General features: G+C 43.4%; 1 protein-coding gene across 1 annotated transcript; it reads right to left on the bottom strand.

The window, feature by feature from the left end:
* On the bottom strand, window positions 1-14,548 carry pitpnc1a (phosphatidylinositol transfer protein cytoplasmic 1a; the record flags this gene model as incomplete). Its single annotated transcript, XM_052511522.1, has 4 exons — window positions 1-1,537; window positions 5,064-5,127; window positions 7,397-7,552; window positions 14,435-14,548. Coding segments are annotated over 4 exons (651 nt in total), but the record flags the coding sequence as incomplete, so codon positions are not given.
* Between the last annotated feature and the right edge of the window lie 8,053 nt (window positions 14,549-22,601).

Here is a 22,601-nt window from a genome sequence, read left to right as displayed (position 1 = left end):
CAATATTTAATTTATTGATTTGCTATAAAACACAACAACAACATGATTGCAAATTCATGACTTAAATCATCCCTGAAAGCCAAATCACAACATTGATCAGATGTTTTGTCCTGTCGTAGTCTGTAACAAGCAAAGGAAAAGCCCCACAGCGTATAGAAGACAGACATTTCAAAGGTACATTTTCTCCCCAGTTTAAAAGAAAAGCTGGATATTCAGACCATGCATTTTTCTATATGTCTTTTAAAGGGCACCATGGCCAACAAAACTATACCAACAGAATTCAGATTCAGAAAGAGAACGCCTCCACTTTAGAGGTCTACACAGACCTCTTTTTCTCTCTCCAATGCAGAGATTACAGCAATTCCATAGCATTGAAAGACATCAATGAGTTCAGCATTTTTACAATAGATAACTCTTAAATATACATATTTACAAAACACAGGATAAAATAACACTCTCCTGAAATCCACCGTTTTACACAGCGACCTACAACAAACCATGAATAACAACCAACACACAATTACATCTGAAATGACATGGCGTCAATTTCCAACCAATAAGAGGGCTTGACTGCAAGGAGAGAGGAGGAAATGAGTTTGATCATCCCACACATTTATATCCATATGAAGAAAGATTGAGTGTGCTGATTGAAGAGTCTATTTATCAGATCTCTGTGTATCTAGGTAACAAACCCTGAGATACAGTATCAACTGAGATGAAAGAGGACTGAGACACCGAAGAGAAGCAAAGTATTCAGAGGAATGTGAACTAAATTAAATCAGACTATAATTGACCTCCACATGAGCTTTCTGGCTGGTAGATGGTGCTGGTTGCTGTGTTTTGATGGGACCAATGGAGAGGTTCAAGAGGTTTTTAAAAGACACTCAGTGTGTGTGTGTGTGTGTGTGTGTGTATGTGTATGTGCGTGAGTGTGTGTTTGCACGTACATGTATTTTGTGTGTGCCTTGAGACTCCTCTCCAAGTGTTGCGTGGTGATCAGACTGACTCTCTCTCTGCAAAAGCAGACCAAGACACAGTTAGTTGGTGACAGTAGCTGGCTTCAGGGTGATACCAGCAACTGTCTGTGGAGAGGCGTTTACCACACCACCAAGTTACAGGAGGTCTGTGAACAACACTCCCTTTTACATAAATTGTCTAGGGGACAAAATGGCCACTCCCTGAATGTAGATAGGTGTATACCACACCTATGGGTCCCCCTCTCATTCAGGCTGGGGGCTAGGGGTTGAGCCCCAGGAGAAGATGCTAGCCAGCCTGAAACCTGAGTCCCTGCGATTTGGGTCGGGGAGGGTCAAGGTCTCTGGGGCTGACTTCTTCCTGGGTCGGTCCTTGGGCACGGAGAGGTACTCTGGAGGCTCCGTGGAGAGGGGGGTGGAGGGGGCGCTGGAGGGCCCGTTGCGGGCCACTGAGGCCAAGGGGGTCTCGGTGATGGAGATGGATGGGGGGAAGGGGCCGATCTTACGGTTGGTGGCCTCCTGGGTGGCCCGCTCGTACTCTCTCACCTCGTCCATGGTCATTTCTTCAGGGGGGGAGAGAGAGGGATATATTTCAACCCCATGACATCTACTGTATGTCTTAGCATTGTAGTGTAATAACACAATTACATTATACAGTAAGTACGTATCTGACTTCACCTGTTGCATTTAAAATAGCTTCCATTTCAAAGGCTCTTGGAGATGAATACAAGCAATACATGAAAGGATGTTCCCTGCTCTGAACACAAATCTGAATTCATAATCAGTTGTGTGTGTTCCAAAGGAGACACAGTAACACAGTCATCATCCTCGTTCACAAGTGTGTGTGTGTGTGTGTACGTGTGTGAGTGTGCCAAATAAAATCAAATTCATCACATACTTTGTAAAAAACATGTGTAGACTAACAGTGAAATTCTAACAGTGACTTGCTCACTTGTGTGTGTGTGTGTGTGTGTGTGTGTGTGTGTGTGTGTGTGTGTGTGTGTGTGTGTGTGTGTGTGTGTGTGTGTGTGTGTGTGTGTGTGTGTGTGTGTGTGTGTGTGTGTGTGTGTGTGTGTGTGTGTGTTGTTCCGGTAGGACAAACAAAGTATGAAGTTTGATTCAGTCAATGACAATGCATGAACGTTTGAGTGCGTTTGAATGGATGACATGAAATGAGTCAGAGAGGAAGAGGGAGATGAGTCACCAGGAGACAGAGAAACAGTGAAGGAAGAGTGAAGACATACGGCTGGCTGTCACAAGGCTCTCTACCATGTCCAGTGATGGCGGTGGGTGGCAGGTGAGTTTATGCTGTGCTATGCTGTGGTTGTTGGATATGGCCAACTCTAATGTACGTGTTTCTGGTACTCCTGCACATCATCCCAAGTTATATCTGTGGAGATGTTCCAGACCACCACCACGCCACCTGTTAGCTAGCTTGGGCACTTGGTGCAGGAGGAGGTCTTGTGGGAAGGGTCGGCAAGAGGTCAGGTGGTCACAACCATAAAGAGCTGAGGAAGTTGGCGTAGTCTGCGGGTAGTTAACCATTAGTGACAAACACTTGCACTTTCAATTGAGATTCTCAATTGAGAAGTATTTAAATCAAAGACTTTACCTGGCTCTGGGAAACCAGTCCCTTGGTGAGATTACGTACTGGGCAGGTATGGATATAGGTTAAAGGCCCAATGCAGACATTTTTTATCTTAATATCAAATCATTTTGGGGGAACAATTAAGTACCTTACTGTGATTGATTTAAATTAAAATGGTAAAATAGAAACAAACATTGTATCTTAGCAAAGAACAATTTCTCAAGCAATAATTTTTATAGGACTGTCTGGGAGTGGTCTGAGATGGGAGAAAAAACAGCTGTTATTGGCAGAGAGGTTTTGAACTCTCTTTCTTATCAGTCTATGAACTAATGAACTAGTCACCAGGCAGGCCAAAACTCCACCCCATCAAAACAGGCTGACATTTTAGATAGCTCTTACAAAAGGGAATCATTTTTGATAGCTCTTACAAAAGGGAATCATTTTTGATAGCTTACAAAAGGGAATCATTTTAGATAGCTCTTACAAAAGGGAATCATTTTAGATAGCTCTTACAAAAGGGAATCATTTTAGATAGCTCTTACAAAAGGGAATCATTTTAGATAGCTCTTACAAAAGGGAATCATTTTTGATAGCTCCAACACTAAAAGGGAATTATCATAATGTTCAGAATTTAACAGTATTATTTCAACCTCACACACTCTTGGAAAAAAAGATGCTATATAAAACCTTACAGGGTTCTTCGGCTGTCCGCATAGGAGAACCCTTTGAAGAACACTTTTTGGTTGCAGGTAAAACTCTTTTGGTTCCTTTCTACATGTATTCAAAAATGGTTCTATCTAGAACCAAAACAGGTTGTACCTGGAACCAAAAATGGTTCTCCTATGGGGACAACTGAAGAACCCTTTTGGAACCATTTTTTGGTAAGAGTGTAGTGTGGAAATAAATATAAAACACAGAAAATCACATTTTTGACTGCACTGGGCCTTTAATGTGAAGTGGAGCAGCGCATTAGTGGGTGGACACAGGGTGGTTTGATATAGTGGTGGTTTATGGTATAAGATACACGCTCTCGGGAATATTATTTGACAAGCCTTAGTAATGTAGGCTGTGGAAAACCACAATGCAAGGATGGAGGGAAGGACCACTGCTGGACAGCAGGGTCATGTTCGTTTAGGGCACACAACGTTTGAAAATGTTTTGCAACAGAAAATCAAAACTTGTTTTTCTTATTGGACAGGTAGTCCCTCTGATTCAGTTGATTTTCTTCTGTTTGGTGCTAAATTAATATGACCCAGATGATATACAGCCCACAGGAGGTTGGTGCCACCTTAATTGGGGAGGACAGGCTCGAGGTAATGACTGGAGTAGAATTGGTGGTATTGTATCAAATGTGTTTGATGCATTCCATTCACTCCGTTCCAGCCACTATTATGAGCCGTCCTCCCCTCAGTGGCCTCCAGTGATACAGCCAATTTCACTGAATCTCCCACAGCTCTTGGAGGAAGGGGAACAATGCAATCTAGATTGACCTAAGGCTATATTGTATCTACTGTGCTAATTATGTACTGTATACTAGTTCATGTTGTATGTGAATAGGGATAAAGAGCAGGCTCGTGTGGTCTTAAATGTTCCTCTATCGTTAAAGCCAGGCTCCGTAAGTCCCAAATAAAATAGCTACTGACTCTTGGCATACTGTCACGTTCTCTCATCTTATAACCCATACAGTAGTCAAGTGCTCTCTGTACCTGTGTGCAGACTCAATGAATCATTATCTTGCAGTGGATACATCTCAAGTGGGAGCTTCTCTGATGAAGGTCAGTGAGAAAGCGTATTGGTTGTGAGAAATGGGCTTTATATATATATTTTTAATTAACCTTTATTTAACTAGGCAAGCCAGTTAAGAACAAATTCTTATTTACATTGACGGGGCCTGGGATTAAAAATAACATTTATAAATACTGAATCAATCAATAATGAATCATTATTGTTATAATTAAGAATGTTTATGTTCCTTCTCCATGACAATCGTGATGCGTCAGCTTTTCACAAACACAAAGTTAAGTACATAATTCAAAATGTACAAAAGAGTGGTCTGGCCTATCAATTGTCTTTTTTCCTAAAATAAAAGGCTGCTAACAAATGTAACAACAGGGTGAGAAGTGTAGTTTCAGTCAGAACTGCATTCAAATACTGTTAGAAATGATTTGAAATAGTGAAGCTGTGGTTGATTGGGCTGGCCTGTTGCATTGGAACGAATAAAAAAGTATTGGAAATACAAACCCCGCCCACCTGGCCCTCCAGGCAGGTTAAAGCAACCGCTTAAGCTATTTGAAATACTGTAGTGTTAATCCTGGCCCCAGCATTAGTCTGCATCTCCCCCCTCTCCATCTCCGTACTCACTAAAATACAAATACTATGAAATATACATTTAAAAAATGTAATAATAATAATAATATATATATACACACAGTATAAACAAGCTAGCTCACATCTGAGCGTACATGTCAACTAACTGGGACAGAGACAAGATGCAAACTCACCAATCCACTCATCCACCCAGGCAAAGGCTTGTCTGTGTCCTAGGAGCAGGACGTCACGGATAACCTGAGGATGGAGAGAGAAGGACAAGGAAGGTAAAGAGGGAGAGTGAGAAAAAGAGTGAGGAGAGGGAGAAGGGAGAGAGAGAGAGAGAGAGAGAGAGAGAGAGAGAAAGAAAGAAGTGTGGACAGGAAAGGAGGTTAGAAGACTTAGTGAGAGGACAGGTGAGTCAGAGAAGAAAGGAAGCTAGAAGACTTAGTGAGAGGACAGGTGAGTCAGAGAGGAAAGGAAGCTAGAAGACTTAGTGAGTGGACAGGCGAGTCAGAGAGGAAAGTAAGCTAGAAGACTTAGTGAGAGGACAGACGAGTCAGAGAGGAAAGGAAGCTAGAAGACTTAGTGAGAGGACAGGTGAGTCAGAGAGGAAAGGAGGTTAGAAGACTTAGTGAGAGGACATGTGAGTCAGAGAAGAAAGGAAGCTAGAAGACTTAGTGAGAGGACAGGTGAGTCAGAGAGGAAAGGAGTTTAGAAGACTTAGTGAGTCAGAGAGGAAAGGAGGTTAGAAGACTTAGTGAGAGGACAGGTGAGTCAGAGAGGAAAGGAGGTTAGAAGACTTAGTGAGTCAGAGAGGAAAGGAGGTTAGAAGACTTAGTGAGTCAGAGAGGAAAGGAGGTTAGAAGACTTAGTGAGTCAGAGAGGAGAGGAGTTTAGAAGACTTAGTGAGTCAGAGAGGATGAGTCAGAGAGGAAAGGGGGTTAGAAGACTTAGTGAGTCAGAGAGGAAAGGAGGTTAGAAGACTTAGTGAGACAGAGAGGAAAGGAGGTTAGAAGACTTAGTGAGTCAGAGAGGAAAGGAGGTTAGAAGACTTAGTGAGTCAGAGAGGAAAGGAGGTTAGAAGACTTAGTGAGTCAGAGAGGAAAGAAGGTTAGAAGACTTAGTGAGTCAGAGAGGAAAGGAGGTTAGAAGACTTAGTGAGTCAGAGAGGAAAGGAGGTTAGAAGACTTAGTGAGACAGAGAGGAAAGGAGGTTAGAAGACTTAGTGAGTCACAGAGGAAAGGAGGTTAGAAGACTTAGTGAGTCAGAGAGGAAAGGAGGTTAGAAGACTTAGTGAGTCAGAGAGGAAAGGAGGTTAGAAGACTTAGTGAGTCAGAGAGGAAAGGAGGTTAGACTTAGTGAGACAGAGAGGAAAGGAGGTTAGAAGACTTAGTGAGTCAGAGAGGAAATGAGGTTAGAAGACTTAGTGAGTCAGAGAGGATGAGTCAGAGAGGAAAGGAGGTTAGAAGACTTAGTGAGTCAGAGAGGAAAGGAGGTTAGAAGACTTAGTGAGTCAGAGAGGAAAGGAGGTTAGAAGACTTAGTGAGTCAGAGAGGAAAGGAGGTTAGAAGACTTAGTGAGTCAGAGAGGAAAGGAGGTTAGAAGACTTAGTGAGTCAGAGAGGAAAGGAGGTTAGAAGACTTAGTGAGTCAGAGAGGAAAGGAGGTTAGAAGACTTAGTGAGTCAGAGAGGAAAGGAGGTTAGAAGACTTAGTGAGTCAGAGAGGAAAGGAGGTTAGACTTAGTGAGACAGAGAGGAAAGGAGGTTAGAAGACTTAGTGAGTCAGAGAGGAAATGAGGTTAGAAGACTTAGTGAGTCAGAGAGGATGAGTCAGAGAGGAAAGGAGGTTAGAAGACTTAGTGAGTCAGAGAGAAAGGAGGTTAGAAGACTTAGTGAGTCAGAGAGGAAAGGAGGTTAGAAGACTTAGTGAGTCAGAGAGGAAAGGAGGTTAGAAGACTTAGTGAGTCAGAGAGGAAAGGAGGTTAGAAGACTTAGTGAGTCAGAGAGGAAAGGAGGTTAGAAGACTTAGTGAGTCAGAGAGGAAAGGAGGTTAGAAGACTTAGTGAGTCAGAGAGGAAAGGAGGTTAGAAGACTTAGTGAGTCAGAGAGGAAAGGAGGTTAGAAGACTTAGTGAGTCAGAGAGGAAAGGAGGTTAGAACATGGCTAACATTAACTGTTGGAGGAGTGGAAGAAAGACAGAGAACAACTCTTAAAGTTCATGCTCTCTGACTCATCCTCTCTGACTCATCCTCTCTGACTCACTAAGTCTTCTAACCTCCGTTCCTCTCTGACTCACTAAGTCTTCTAACCTCCTTTCCTCTCTGACTCACTAAGTCTTCTAACCTCCTTTCCTCTCTGACTCACTAAGTCAGAGAGTGCTGTGTGTGTGATGTTAGGAAAAGAGACCCTTAGGCAAGGAGAGGGACAGCTCAGAGGGGGAACAGGGGTATAGGTAGGGGTGGAGGGGCTAAATTGAATTGTGTGTGTGAATACAGAAATGGTGGGTGGACATAACTGGACTGACCTTGTGTACAAACTGCTCCACCCGTGTCTGAAGACCCCACACCTCGAACTTGACTGTCACCAGTTTGTAGGAGCACATGATGGGTTCATGGTTGTCAATCCAGCCCTCCTGCAGAACACCCCGGTCTGTCTTCTCTGATTTAAAGTACCGCAAGTCCTACAGGGAACCATGGAAACACAGTATGGACAGTATTAAAGCTACAGACCGGGATTGGTACATCCAATGTTGGACATCTTTTGACATAGTGACATAGAAGAATATAACTTTCGCATACCTCATGAACTTCGTGCCACTGTCTCACCTCATTGTTTTGTCTCTATACAGGAATGCAATTAAATTCCTGACCCAATGAGTTTTGCAGTAAACATCCTGACAAGTATAAATGAACCATGTTTCTTTGTCCAGCAGTCCAGCAGAATGGATGGTAGGTACCAGGTGGGTACAAGTCTCATGGAGAGCTCAGCCTGGAGCAGCCCGCTGGGGGGACTCATTATACTGTAATGCTCATTAGCAAGGTCAGGTGTCTCAGTGTTGGGATGGTGAGAAGGGATGCGTCTCACACGCATGCACACAGAAACACACACGCACGCACGCACGCACGCACGCACACACACACACACGCACACACACAGGAAGCCTGGAGGCACTTTACGTGATTGCAGATGAGACGCGTTATAACGTTTGGTTAGGTTGGGTCAGAGGTGAGTGTGTGTGCGTGTGGGGGTGTATAAGCTATTTTATGTGCACAGTCTGCTTTTCAGGTGCTTCTTGATCGTGTGACCTTACCAGGAGAGAACTCTGGGCCCTTGTTATGGAGTAAGGACTAGATGGTATACAGTTATGAACAGAATTGACTTTATGTAGCAGGTTAGGATAACTTACACAGCAGGATAGGATAATTAACCTAGCAGGTTAGGAGAACTTACACAGCAGTATACAATAATTAACCTAGCAGGTTAGGATAACTTACGCAGCAGGATAGGATAATTAACCTAGCAGGTTAGGAGAACTTACACAGCAGGATATGATAATTAACCTAGCAGGTTAGGAGAACTTACACAGCAGGATACGATAATTAACTTAGCAGGTTAGGAGAATTTACACAGCAGGATACCATAATTAACCTAGCAGGTTAGGAGAATTTACACAGCAGTATACGATAATTAACCTAGCAGGTTAGGATAACTTACGCAGCAGTATACGATAATTAACCTAGCAGGTTAGGATAACTTACGCAGCAGGATAGGATAATTAACCTAGCAGGTTAGGATAACTTACGCAGCAGGATAGGATAATTAACCTAGCAGGTTAGGATAACTTACGCAGCAGTATACGATAATTAACCTAGCAGGTTAGGATAACTTACGCAGCAGTATACGATAATTAACCTAGCAGGTTAGGAGAACTTACACAGCAGGATAGGATAATTAACCTAGCAGGTTAGGATAACTTACGCAGCAGTATACGATAATTAACCTAGCAGGTTAGGAGAACTTGCACAGCAGGATACGATAATTAACCTAGCAGGTTAGGATAACTTACGCAGCAGTATACGATAATTAACCTAGCAGGTTAGGAGAACTTACACAGCAGTATACGATAATTAACCTAGCAGGTTAGGATAACTTACGCAGCAGGATAGGATAATTAACCTAGCAGGTTAGGATAACTTACGCAGCAGTATACGATAATTAACCTAGCAGGTTAGGAGAACTTACACAGCAGTATACGATAATTAACCTAGCAGGTTAGGATAACTTACGCAGCAGGATAGGATAATTAACCTAGCAGGTTAGGAGAACTTACACATCAGTATACGATAATTAACCTAGCAGGTTAGGATAACTTACACAGCAGGATAGGATAATTAACCTAGCAGGTTAGGAGAACTTACACAGCAGGATAGGATAATTAACCTAGCAGGTTAGGATAACTTACACAGCAGGATAGGATAATTAACCTAGCAGGTTAGGAGAACTTACGCAGCAGTATACGATAATTAACCTAGCAGGTTAGGAGAACTTACACAGCAGTATACGATAATTAACCTAGCAGGTTAGGAGAACTTACGCAGCAGGATAGGATAATTAACCTAGCAGGTTAGGAGAACTTACACAGCAGGATAGGATAATTAACCTAGCAGGTTAGGAGAACTTACACAGCAGGATACGATAATTAACCTAGCAGGTTAGGAGAACTTACACAGCAGGATAGGATAATTAACCTAGCAGGTTAGGAGAACTTACACAGCAGGATAGGATAATTAACCTAGCAGGTTAGGAGAACTTACACAGCAGGATAGGATAATTAACCTAGCAGGTTAGGAGAACTTACGCAGCAGGATACGATAATTAACCTAGCAGGTTAGGATAACTTACGCAGCAGGATAGGATAATTAACCTAGCAGGTTAGGAGAACTTACACAGCAGGATAGGATAATTAACCTAGCAGGTTAGGAGAACTTACACAGCAGGATAGGATAATTAACCTAGCAGGTTAGGAGAACTTACACAGCAGGATAGGATAATTAACCTAGTAGGTTAGGAGAACTTACACAGCAGGATACGATAATTAACCTAGCAGGTTAGGATAACTTACGCAGCAGTATACGATAATTAACCTAGCAGGTTAGGATAACTTACGCAGCAGGATACGATAATTAACCTAGCAGGTTAGGAGAATTTACACAGCAGGATACGATAATTAACCTAGCAGGTTAGGAGAATTTACACAGCAGGATACCATAATTAATCCAGATAGGTTAGGAGAACTTAAGTAGCAGTATAGGACAATTGTCACGCCCTGACCTTAGAGATCCCTGTTTATTCTCTATATTTTGAATAGGTCAGGGTGTGACTAGGGTGGGTACTCTAGTTTTTGTATATCTATGTTTTCTTTTTCTTTGCTGGCCTAGTATGGTTCCCAATCAGAGGCAGCTGTCTATCATTGTCTCTGGTTGGGGATCATACTTAGGCAGCCTTTTTTCCTACCTTCAGTTGTGGGATCTTGTCTTTGTTTGTTGCATGGGTTGCACTCCTAAGATTTTCGATCGTTGTATTGTTTATTGGTTTATTTTTCTGGTTCACATTTTAATAAAATATGATGAACTCAAATCACGCTGCGCCTTGGTCTCTACCCTTAACAATGAACGTTACAACAATTAACCTAGCAGGTTAGGAGAACTTACGGAGCAGGATAGGACAATTAACCTAGCATGTTAGGAGAATTTATGGAGCAGGATAGGACAATTAACCTATCAGGTTAGGAGAACTTACGGAGCAGGATAGGACAATTAACCTAGCAGGTTAGGAGAATTTATGGAGCAGGATAGGACAATTAACCTAGCAGGTTAGGAGAACTTATGGAGCAGGATAGGACAATTAACCTAGCAGGTTAGGAGAACTTACGGAGCAGGATAGGACAATTAACCTAGCAGGTTAGGAGAATTTATGGAGCAGGATAGGATAATAACCTAGCAGGTTAGGAGCATTAGGTTAAGGTTAGGACAATGGTCTTAGGGTTAGTTGAAATGCTACAATTCTCCCCCAAACCACCAACAAATTTACATTTTGACGATTTATGTGTCACTTTTGGCTTTAGACGCTTATAATAGGCTAATTTACATAATTTGAGTCAATTGGAGGTGTGCCTGTGGATGTATTGAAAGGCCTACCTTCAAAATCAGTGCCTCTTTGCTTGACATCATGGGAAAAAATCAAAAGAAATCAGCCAAGACCTCAGAAAAATAATTATAGACCCCCACAAGTCTGGTTCATCCTTGGGAGCAATTTCCAAACACCTGACGGTACCACGTTCATCTGTACAAACAATTGTACGCAAGTATAAACACCATGGGACGACGCAGGCGTCAGGAAGGAGACGCGTTCTGTTTCCTAGAGATGAATGTACTTTGGTGCCAAAAGTGCAAATCAATCCCAGAACAGCAGCAAAGGACCTTGTGAAGATGCTGGAGGAAACAGGTACAAAAGTAGCTATATCCACAGTATAACGAGTCCTATATCGACATAACCTGAAAGGCAGCTCAGCAAGAAAGAAGCCACTGCTCCAAACCCGCCATAAAAAAGCCAGACTACGGTTTGCAACTGAACATGGTGACAAAGATTGTACTTTTTGGAGAAATGTCCTCTGGTCTGATGAAACAAAAATAGAAGAACACCATCCCAACCGTGAAGCATGGGGGTGGCAGCATCATGTTGTGGAGGTGCATTGCTGCAGGAGGGACTGATGCACTTCACAAAATAGATGTCATCATGAGAAAGGAAATTTATGTGGATATATTGAAGCAACATCTCAAGACATCAGTCAAGAAGTTAAAGCTTGGTCGCAAATGGGTCTTCCAAATGGACAATGACCCCAAGTATACTTCCAAAGTTGTGGCAAAATGGCTTAAGGACAACAAAGTCAAGGTATTGGAGTGGCCATCACAAAGCCCTGAACTCAATCCTACATAAAATCTGTGAGCAGAACTGAAAAAGTGTGTCCGAGCAAGAAGGCCTACAAACCTGACTCACTTACACCAGCTCTGTCAGGAGGAATGGGCCAAAATTCACCCAACATATTGTGGGAAGCTTGTGGAAGGCTACCTGAAATGTTTGACCAAAGTTAAACAATTTAAAGGCAATACTACCAAATACTAATGGAGTGTATGTAAACTTCTGACCCACTGGGAATGTGATGAAATAAATCATTCTCTCTACTATTATTCTGACATTTCACATTCTTAAAATCAAATGATGATCCTATCTGACCTAAGACAGGGAATTTTTATTAGGATTAAATGTCATTGTGAAAAACTGAGTTTAAATGTATTTGGCTAAGGTGTATGTAAACTTCCGACTTCAACTGTATATCATTGTTCTGGTATAATGTGAATTTGGGTTGCAAAATTCCAGCAACTTTCCCAAAATTCCCAGGTTTATGTAAATCCTGGTTGGAATATTCCAATTTATTTGTTTATTCCCTCCTGATTCCAGGAATATTCCAACCTGGATTTCTGGAAAATATGAGAATTTGGGGAAATTTACCAGAATTTTGCAGCCTTAGCTTAATGTAATAGTATGACCATTTGTCAAAATGATCTCTTTGTACTTACATTTGAACAATGACAGGTGAAACGTTACTGCAGTTGGCAACATATAAGACTAAGTCTATGCTCTCCTGAACACAGCAGGTATCAGGGATCTAAAAATGGCTCAGATCAAATCAAATATACTTAAATAGTCTGGTTGACATTGTATTGTATTCCAGGAAAAAGCATCTGGTGGCATCAATCCCCATCCTCTGGTAAAACATAAAAGACAGATCCATTGCTGACTCTAATAACAGACATGGTATAAGGATGGTATAACCCCCCTACATCAACCCTCCCTGAGGCTTATTAAGAGAAAAGAATGGAACGTGTAGGAGAGCAGGGACACAGCAGTGAACATGGTTAATGGCAGCCAAGACCAGCTAGAGGGGAGATATGACCAGCTAGAGGTGTCTCTCTCTGATGAAACTAGCAGCTAGCTGACCCTCAGGGCTGAGAGGGGAGATATGACCAGCTAGAGGTGTCTCTCTCTGATGAAACTAGCAGCTAGCTGACCCTCAGGGCTGAGAGGGGAGATATGACCAGCTAGAGGTCTCTCTCTCTGATGAAACTAGCAGCAAGCTGACCCTCAGGGCTGAGAGGGGAGATATGACCAGCTAGAGGTCTCTCTCTCTGATGAAACTAGCAGCTAGCTGACCCTCAGGGCTGAGAGGGGAGATATGACCAGCTAGAGGTCTCTCTCTCTGATGAAACTAGCAGCTAGCTGACCCTCAGGGCTGAGAGGGGAGATATGACCAGCTAGAGGTCTCTCTCTCTGATGAAACTAGCATCTAGCTGACCCTCAGGGCTGAGAGGGGTGATATGACCAGCTAGAGGTCTCTCTATCTGATGAAACTAGCAGCTAGCTGACCCTCAGGGCTGAGAGGGGAGATATGACCAGCTAGAGGTCTCTCTATCTGATGAAACTAGCAGCAAGCTGACCCTCAGGGCTGAGAGGGGAGAAATGACCAGCTAGAGGTCTCTCTCTCTGATGAAACTAGCAGCTAGCTGACCCTGGGGCTGAGAGGGGAGATATGACCAGCTAGGGGTCTCTCTCTCTGATGAAACTAGCAGCTAGCTGACCCTCAGGGCTGAGAGGGGTGATATGACCAGCTAGAGGTCTCTCTATCTGATGAAACTAGCAGCTAGCTGACCCTCAGGGCTGAGAGGGGAGATATGACCAGCTAGAGGTCTCTCTATCTGATGAAACTAGCAGCAAGCTGACCCTCAGGGCTGAGAGGGGAGATATGACCAGCTAGAGGTCTCTCTCTCTGATGAAACTAGCAGCTAGCTGACCCTCAGGGCTGAGAGGGGAGATATGACCAGCTAGAGGTCTCTCTCTTTGATTAAACTAGCAGCTAGCTGACCCTCAGGGCTGAGAGGAGAAATGAGCAAATGAGATATGAGAGAAATGGGGATTTGTATACACTCTTAGAAAAAAGGGGTCCAAAAGGGTTTTCGGCTGACCCCATAGGAAAACCCTTTTTGGTTCCAGGTACAAGGGTTCAACCTAGAACCAAAGTAGTTCTACCTGGAACCAAAAAAAGGGTTCTTCAAAGGGTTCTCCTATGGGGTCAGCCAAAGAACCCTTTTAGGTTCTAGATGTGCAGTGCAGTTTTTCTAAGACCTTATTCTCTTCGATATTTTGTTATCACCCTCTTACACTTTTTCTGACTTTTTGAAACGACCAGGTTGCTAGCACCCAGAGCTCACTCCCCCACTCCTCCCAAAAAGTGCACTTCCACAATTTCTAACATGGGTTTAACAATGGTAGAAACTCACGCCAGCCAATGCTTTTACACCATATGGTTTTAAATCCATGCCGGTGAGTGTACAAGTACACACTTGTACTGGAAAACGATGGAGAATTGTGACTGTCGAAGTCCACTGCTGCTGAAACAGTGACTTGGGATTCCTAACCCTTGACTTCTAACCTTTGACCTCCTCACCTCAGACTCCTTGTAGTAGCGCTCTGGGATCTCGTCGTAGGCGATATCCACTAAGCACACTTCTATCTCCTCCTCCCCTTTGGGCTCGCTGTCAAAGATCTGAGGGATAGAGAAAAAGAGATGGGCATGTCATTTTAGAGAGAAAGAGAGAGAACATAATCAACTGTTTTCCATGATGAGGATGTTGTATTTCAGCAACACCTTATCTATGTAGATGTATATCAGTGATCTTAGGAGTGAAGCTTAATCAACGGTCATTCCCACAGCAGCCACTAGGTGGAGCTCTGATGTTTGGGTAAGTTGAGCGAGCGAGCATTTCATGATACTGATCGGCCAGAGCTGCCAATCATATAGAGAATCACATTGTTTGAAGGAGGAAAGCGAGGCTTTTAACAGTTATGAATGCTTTACTCCTTTCCCCATTAAAGCCATTAGACCTCGTCAGGTGACAGGTGCTTTCGCCCGGAGGATACATTTAGCTCATTTAGCAGGGAGAAAGAAACAGGAGAGACAGAGACAGAGCTGGTGCAGTAATAACCTCCTTGAAATAGTTGAATAATCCAGACAAAAATCCATCCATTACTGACATCAATGTATATTCATCTACCAACCTTTGCATGATAAGTAGACTGAGAGGATGAAAAACTGAACTGAATAATGATGTCTTTGAGAGTAGAGGAAGTAAGCCTTGGGAAATTGAGGCATTGATGGGATGAATTTAAAATTCAGCAAATACATACTTTAGTCTCAGGAATGAAGTCAGGGTCGTGTTTGTTTTGCACCAAACACAAGAAAATCAGCTGAAACAGGGAGGGATTACCTGGAAATGTCCAATAAGAAACGTTTCTTTTGTCTATAGCAAAACGTTTTGAAATGGTTTCCGTTATGTCCTAATGAACACGACCCAGGACAGACAAGATCAGTTTTATGATATGACATCATGTAAATGTTGTGGAATGGTAATGTGAATGTGTCCCCCACCAGGAAATGAGGATCAGTGGTGAGAGGAACAAGAAGCAACAGTCTTTGTTTAAAGGACTGGATCAGACATGCAAACAGATACACACAATATCTCCCTATATCTTATTTCCTTTCTATCTTACTCCCCCTTCTCTCAACTCTGGTTGTCTGGATATCAGTCCTTCATACTGTAGGGAATTCAAATATGTAGCCAAGGAGCTGTAGGCAAACATCCATTTCTCCCTGACATACCAACTCTCACAAAGAGAAGATGCAGCAGGCGAACGCGGCTGAAAACAACTGTTGTCTACATCTCAAATGGCACCCTATTGCCTATGCAGTGCAGGGCTCTGGTCAAAAGAAGTGCACTACATAGGGAATAGATTGTCATTTGAGATGCAGATATGTGACAGAGTAAGACCTTGGTGTACTAAGGATGTTCTTGACATGTCCTTCAAACCAGAAGAAGGGGGATGAGTTATGAGGAAACCCATTGTGTCACATGAAGCAATGGGCATCTGATAGCAAACCCAACCAAAATAATGCATTATTGAAACTCTCCTAACACAGAGGTATACGATATAAACTCTCCTATCACAGAGGTATACGATATAAACTCTCCTATCACAGAGGTATACGATATAAACTCTCCTATCACAGAGGTATACAATATAAACTCTCCTATCACAGAGGTATACGATATAGACTCTCCTATCACAGAGGTATACGATATAAACTCTCCTATCACAGAGGTATACGATATAAACTCTCCTATCACAGAGGTATACGATATAGACTCTCCTATCACAGAGGTATACGATATAGACTCTCACAGAGGTATCTCTCCTATCACAGAGGTATACGATATAAACTCTCCTATCACAGAGGTATACGATATAAACTCTCCTATCACAGAGGTATACGATATAAACTCTCCTATCACAGAGGTATACGATATAAACTCTCCTATCACAGAGGTATACGATATAGACTCTCCTATCACAGAGGTATACGATATAAACTCTCCTATCACAGAGGTATACGATATAGACTCTCCTATCACAGAGGTATACGATATAGACTCTCCTATCACAGAGGTATACGATATAAACTCTCCTATCACAGAGGTATACGATATAGACTCTCCTATCACAGAGGTATACGATATAGACTCTCCTATCACAGAGGTATACGATATAGACTCTCCTATCACAGAGGTATACGATATAGACTCTCCTATCACAGAGGTATACGATATAGACTCTCCTATCACAGAGGTATACGATATAGACTCTCCTATCACAGAGGTATACGATATAAACTCTCCTATCACAGAGGTATACGATATAGACTCTCCTATCACAGAGGTATACGATATAGACTCTCCTATCACAGAGGTATACGATATAGACTCTCCTATCACAGAGGTATACGATATAGACTCTCCTATCACAGAGGTATACGATATAGACTCTCCTATCACAGAGGTATACGATATAGACTCTCCTATCACAGAGGTATACGATATAAACTCTCCTATCACAGAGGTATACGATATAAACTCTCCTATCACAGAGGTATACGATATAAACTCTCCTATCACAGAGGTATACGATATAGACTCTCCTATCACAGAGGTATACGATATAGACTCTCCTATCACAGAGGTATACGATATAGACTCTCCTATCACAGAGGTATACGATATAAACTCTCCTATCACAGAGGTATACGATATAGACTCTCCTATCACAGAGGTATACGATATAGACTCTCCTATCACAGAGGTATACGATATAGACTCTCCTATCACAGAGGTATACGATATAAACTCTCCTATCACAGAGGTCTCCTATACAGATATAAACTCTCCTATCACAGAGGTATACGATATAAACTCTCCTATCACAGAGGTATACGATATAAACTCTCCTATCACAGAGGTATACGATATAGACTCTCCTATCACAGAGGTATACGACATAGACTCTCCTATCACAGAGGTATACGATATAGACTCTCCTATCACAGAGGTATACGATATAGACTCTCCTATCACAGAGGTATACGATATAGACTCTCCTATCACAGAGAGTATACGATATAAACTCTCCTATCACAGAGGTATACGATATAGACTCTCCTATCACAGAGGTATACGATATAAACTCTCCTATCACAGAGGTATACGATATAAACTCTCCTATCACAGAGGTATACGATATAGACTCTCCTATCACAGAGGTATACGATATAGACTCTCCTATCACAGAGGTATACGATATAGACTCTCCTATCACAGAGGTATATGATATAGACTCTCCTATCACAGAGGTATACGATATAGACTCTCCTATCACAGAGGTATATGATATAGACTCTCCTATCACAGAGGTATACGATATAGACTCTCCTATCACAGAGGTATACGATATAGACTCTCCTATCACAGAGGTATACGATATAGACTCTCCTATCACAGAGGTATACGATATAGACTCTCACAGAGGTATCACTCTCCTATCACAGAGGTATACGATATAGACTCTCCTATCACAGAGGTATACGATATAGACTCTCCTATCACAGAGGTATACGATATAGACTCTCCTATCATCACAGAGGTATACGATATAGACTCTCCTATCACAGAGGTATACGATATAAACTCTCCTATCACAGAGGTATACGATATAGACTCTCCTATCACAGAGGTATACGATATAGACTCTCCTATCACAGAGGTATATGATATAGACTCTCCTATCACAGAGGTATACGATATAGACTCTCCTATCACAGAGGTATACGATATAGACTCTCCTATCACAGAGGTATACACAGAGGTATAGACTCTCCTATCACAGAGGTATACGATATAAACTCTCCTATCACAGAGGTATACGATATAGACTCTCCTATCACAGAGGTATACGATATAGACTCTCCTATCACAGAGGTATACGATATAGACTCTCCTATCACAGAGGTATACGATATAAACTCTCCTATCACAGAGGTATACGATATAAACTCTCCTATCACAGAGGTATACGATATAAACTCTCCTATCACAGAGGTATACGATATAAACTCTCCTATCACAGAGGTATACGATATAGACTCTCCCTATCACAGAGGTATACGATATAGACTCTCCTATCACAGAGGTATACGATATAGACTCTCCTATCACAGAGGTATACGATATAGACTCTCCTATCACAGAGGTATACGATATAGACTCTCCTATCACAGAGGTATACGATATAGACTCTCCTATCACAGAGGTATACGATATAGACTCTCCTATCACAGAGGTATACGATATAAACTCTCCTATCACAGAGGTATACGATATAGACTCTCCTATCACAGAGGTATACGATATAGACTCTCCTATCACAGAGGTATACGATATAAACTCTCCTATCACAGAGGTATACGATATAGACTCTCCTATCACAGAGGTATACGATATAGACTCTCCTATCACAGAGGTATACGATATAGACTCTCCTATCACAGAGGTATACGATATAAACTCTCCTATCACAGAGGTATACGATATAGACTCTCCTATCACAGAGGTATACGATATAGACTCTCCTATCACAGAGGTATACGATATAGACTCTCCTATCACAGAGGTATACGATATAGACTCTCCTATCACAGAGGTATATGATATAGACTCTCCTATCACAGAGGTATACGATATAGACTCTCCTATCACAGAGGTATACGATATAGACTCTCCTATCACAGAGGTATACGATATAAACTCTCCTATCACAGAGGTATACGATATAGACTCTCCTATCACAGAGGTATACGATATAAACTCTCCTATCACAGAGGTATACGATATAAACTCTCCTATCACAGAGGTATACGATATAGACTCTCCTATCACAGAGGTATACGATATAGACTCTCCTATCACAGAGGTATACGATATAGACTCTCCTATCACAGAGGTATACGATATAGACTCTCCTATCACAGAGGTATACGATATAGACTCTCTCTATCACAGAGGTATACATATAGACTCTCCTATCACAGAGGTATACGATATAGACTCTCCTATCACAGAGGTATACGATATAGACTCTCCTATCACAGAGGTATACGATATAGACTCTCCTATCACAGAGGTATACGATATAGACTCTCCTATCACAGATGTATACGATATAGACTCTCCTATCACCCTCTCCTAACACACAGCCTTTACCCCACATTTATCCATATTTTATTTAACTAGGCAAGTCAGTTAAGAACAAATTCTTATTTAGAATGACAGCCTAGGAACAGTGGGTTAACTACCTTGTTTAGGGGCAGAATGACCGATTTTTACCTTGTCAGCTCAGTGATTTGATCTAGCAACCTTTCGGTTCCTGGCCCAATGCTCTAACCACTAGGCTACCTGCCACCCCAACGGATTAACCCATATCCAACTTGATTTGATATGCTCCACATTGAAAGGCTGGAGAAAGAACCACTTCCACTTGACTCGGAGGCCTGGGCCCATATTAATAAAGCCTCTCAGAGTTGGAGTGCTGATCTAGGACCAGTTTTGACTTGAACAAGGGGAACCTGATCCTAGATCAGCACTCCTAATAAAGATGTTTTATGAATATGGGCCATGAAGCCCACAGACTGAATGGTAATCTCACTGATTTTAGTGAGGGAGAGGCTAGCCAATGAAATAAACGTGCATTCTGATTAGTTGGTTGGGGCATCGTGAATATATTAGACCAGTGTTCTTATTCATCCCAGAATCCCCCTGTTCTGACTCCATCCACTCGTTTAGAAGTGAGAGAAAAAGATGGGACTGAATGTTGTATGTGGCATTCAAGTGCACACACCATGACCACTCACAGACACACACCATGACCACTCACAGACACGCACCATGACCACTCACAGACACGCACCATGACCACTCACAGACACGCACCATGACCACTCACAGACACGCACCATGACCACTCACAGACACACACCATGACCACTCACAGACACACACCATGACCACTCACAGACACACACCATGACCACTCACAGACACACACCATGACCACTCACAGACACACACCATGACCACTCACAGACACATGACCACTGACCACAGACACACACCATGACCACTCACAGACACACACCATGACCACTCACAGACACACACCATGACCACTCACAGACACACACCATGACCACTCACAGACACACACCATGACCACTCACAGACACACACCATGACCACTCACAGACACGCACCATGACCACTCACAGACACGCACCATGACCACTCACAGACACGCACCATGACCACTCACAGACACACACCATGACCACTCACAGACACACACCATGACCACTCACAGACACGCACCATGACCACTCACAGACACGCACCATGACCACTCACAGACACGCACCATGACCACTCACAGACACGCACCATGACCACTCACAGACACGCACCATGACCACTCACAGACACGCACCATGACCACTCACAGACACACATGACCACTGACCACACCATGACCACAGACACACACCATGACCACTCACAGACACACACCATGACCACTGACCACTCACAGACACACACCATGACCACTCACAGACACACCATGACCATGACCACTCACAGACACACACCATGACCACTCACAGACACACACCATGACCACTCACAGACACACACCATGACCACTCACAGACACACACCATGACCACTCACAGACACACACCATGACCACTCACAGACACACACCATGACCACTCACTCAGACACGCACCATGACCACTCACAGACACGCACCATGACCACTCACAGACACGCACATGACCACCATGACCACTCACAGACACACACCATGACCACTCACAGACACACACCATGACCACTCACAGACACGCACCATGACCACTCACAGACACGCACCATGACCACTGACACAGACACGCACCATGACCACTCACAGACACGCACCATGACCACTCACAGACACGCACCATGACCACTGACACAGACACACACCATGACCACTGACACAGACACACACCATGACCACTCACAGACACGCACCATGACCACTCACAGACACGCACCATGACCACTCACAGACACGCACCATGACCACTCACAGACACACACCATGACCACTCACAGAGACACACACCATGACCACTCACAGACACGCACCATGACCACTCACAGACACGCACCATGACCACTCACAGACACGCACCATGACCACTCACAGACACACACCATGACCACTCACAGACACACACCATGACCACTCACAGACACGCACCATGACCACTCACAGACACACATGACCATGACCACCATGACCACTCAGACACGCACCATGACCACTCACAGACACGCACCATGACCACTCACAGACACGCACCATGACCACTCACAGACACACACCATGACCACTCACAGACACGCACCATGACCACTCACAGACACGCACCATGACCACTCACAGACACACACCATGACCACTCACAGACACGCACCATGACCACTCACAGACACGCACCATGACCACTCACAGACACGCACCATGACCACTCACAGACACGCACCATGACCACTCACAGACACGCACCATGACCACTCACAGACACGCACCATGACCACTCACAGACACGCACCATGACCACTCACAGACACACACCATGACCACTCACAGACACACACCATGACCACTCACAGACACGCACCATGACCACTCACAGACACACACCATGACCACTCACAGACACGCACCATGACCACTCAAAGACACGCACCATGACCACTCACAGACACACACCATGACCACTCACAGACACACACCATGACCACTCAAAGACACACCATGCCCACTCACAGACACACCATGACCACTCAAAGACACACCATGACCACTCACAGACACACACCATGACCACTCACAGACACACACCATGACCACTCACAGACACACACCATGACCACTCAAAGACACACACCATGCCCACTCACAGACACACACCATGACCACTCAAAGACACACACCATGCCCACTCACAGACACACACCATGACCACTCAAAGACACACACCATGACCATGACCACTCAGACACACACACATGCCCACTCACAGACACACACCATGCCCACTCACAGACACACACCATGCCCAC

This window comes from Oncorhynchus keta, unplaced genomic scaffold (genome assembly GCF_023373465.1).
Source record: "Oncorhynchus keta strain PuntledgeMale-10-30-2019 unplaced genomic scaffold, Oket_V2 Un_contig_6954_pilon_pilon, whole genome shotgun sequence".
Classification (NCBI taxonomy): domain Eukaryota; kingdom Metazoa; phylum Chordata; class Actinopteri; order Salmoniformes; family Salmonidae; genus Oncorhynchus; species Oncorhynchus keta.
The sequence above is the reverse complement of the archived record's forward strand: the minus strand, read 5'-3'. Positions and strand labels throughout refer to the sequence as shown.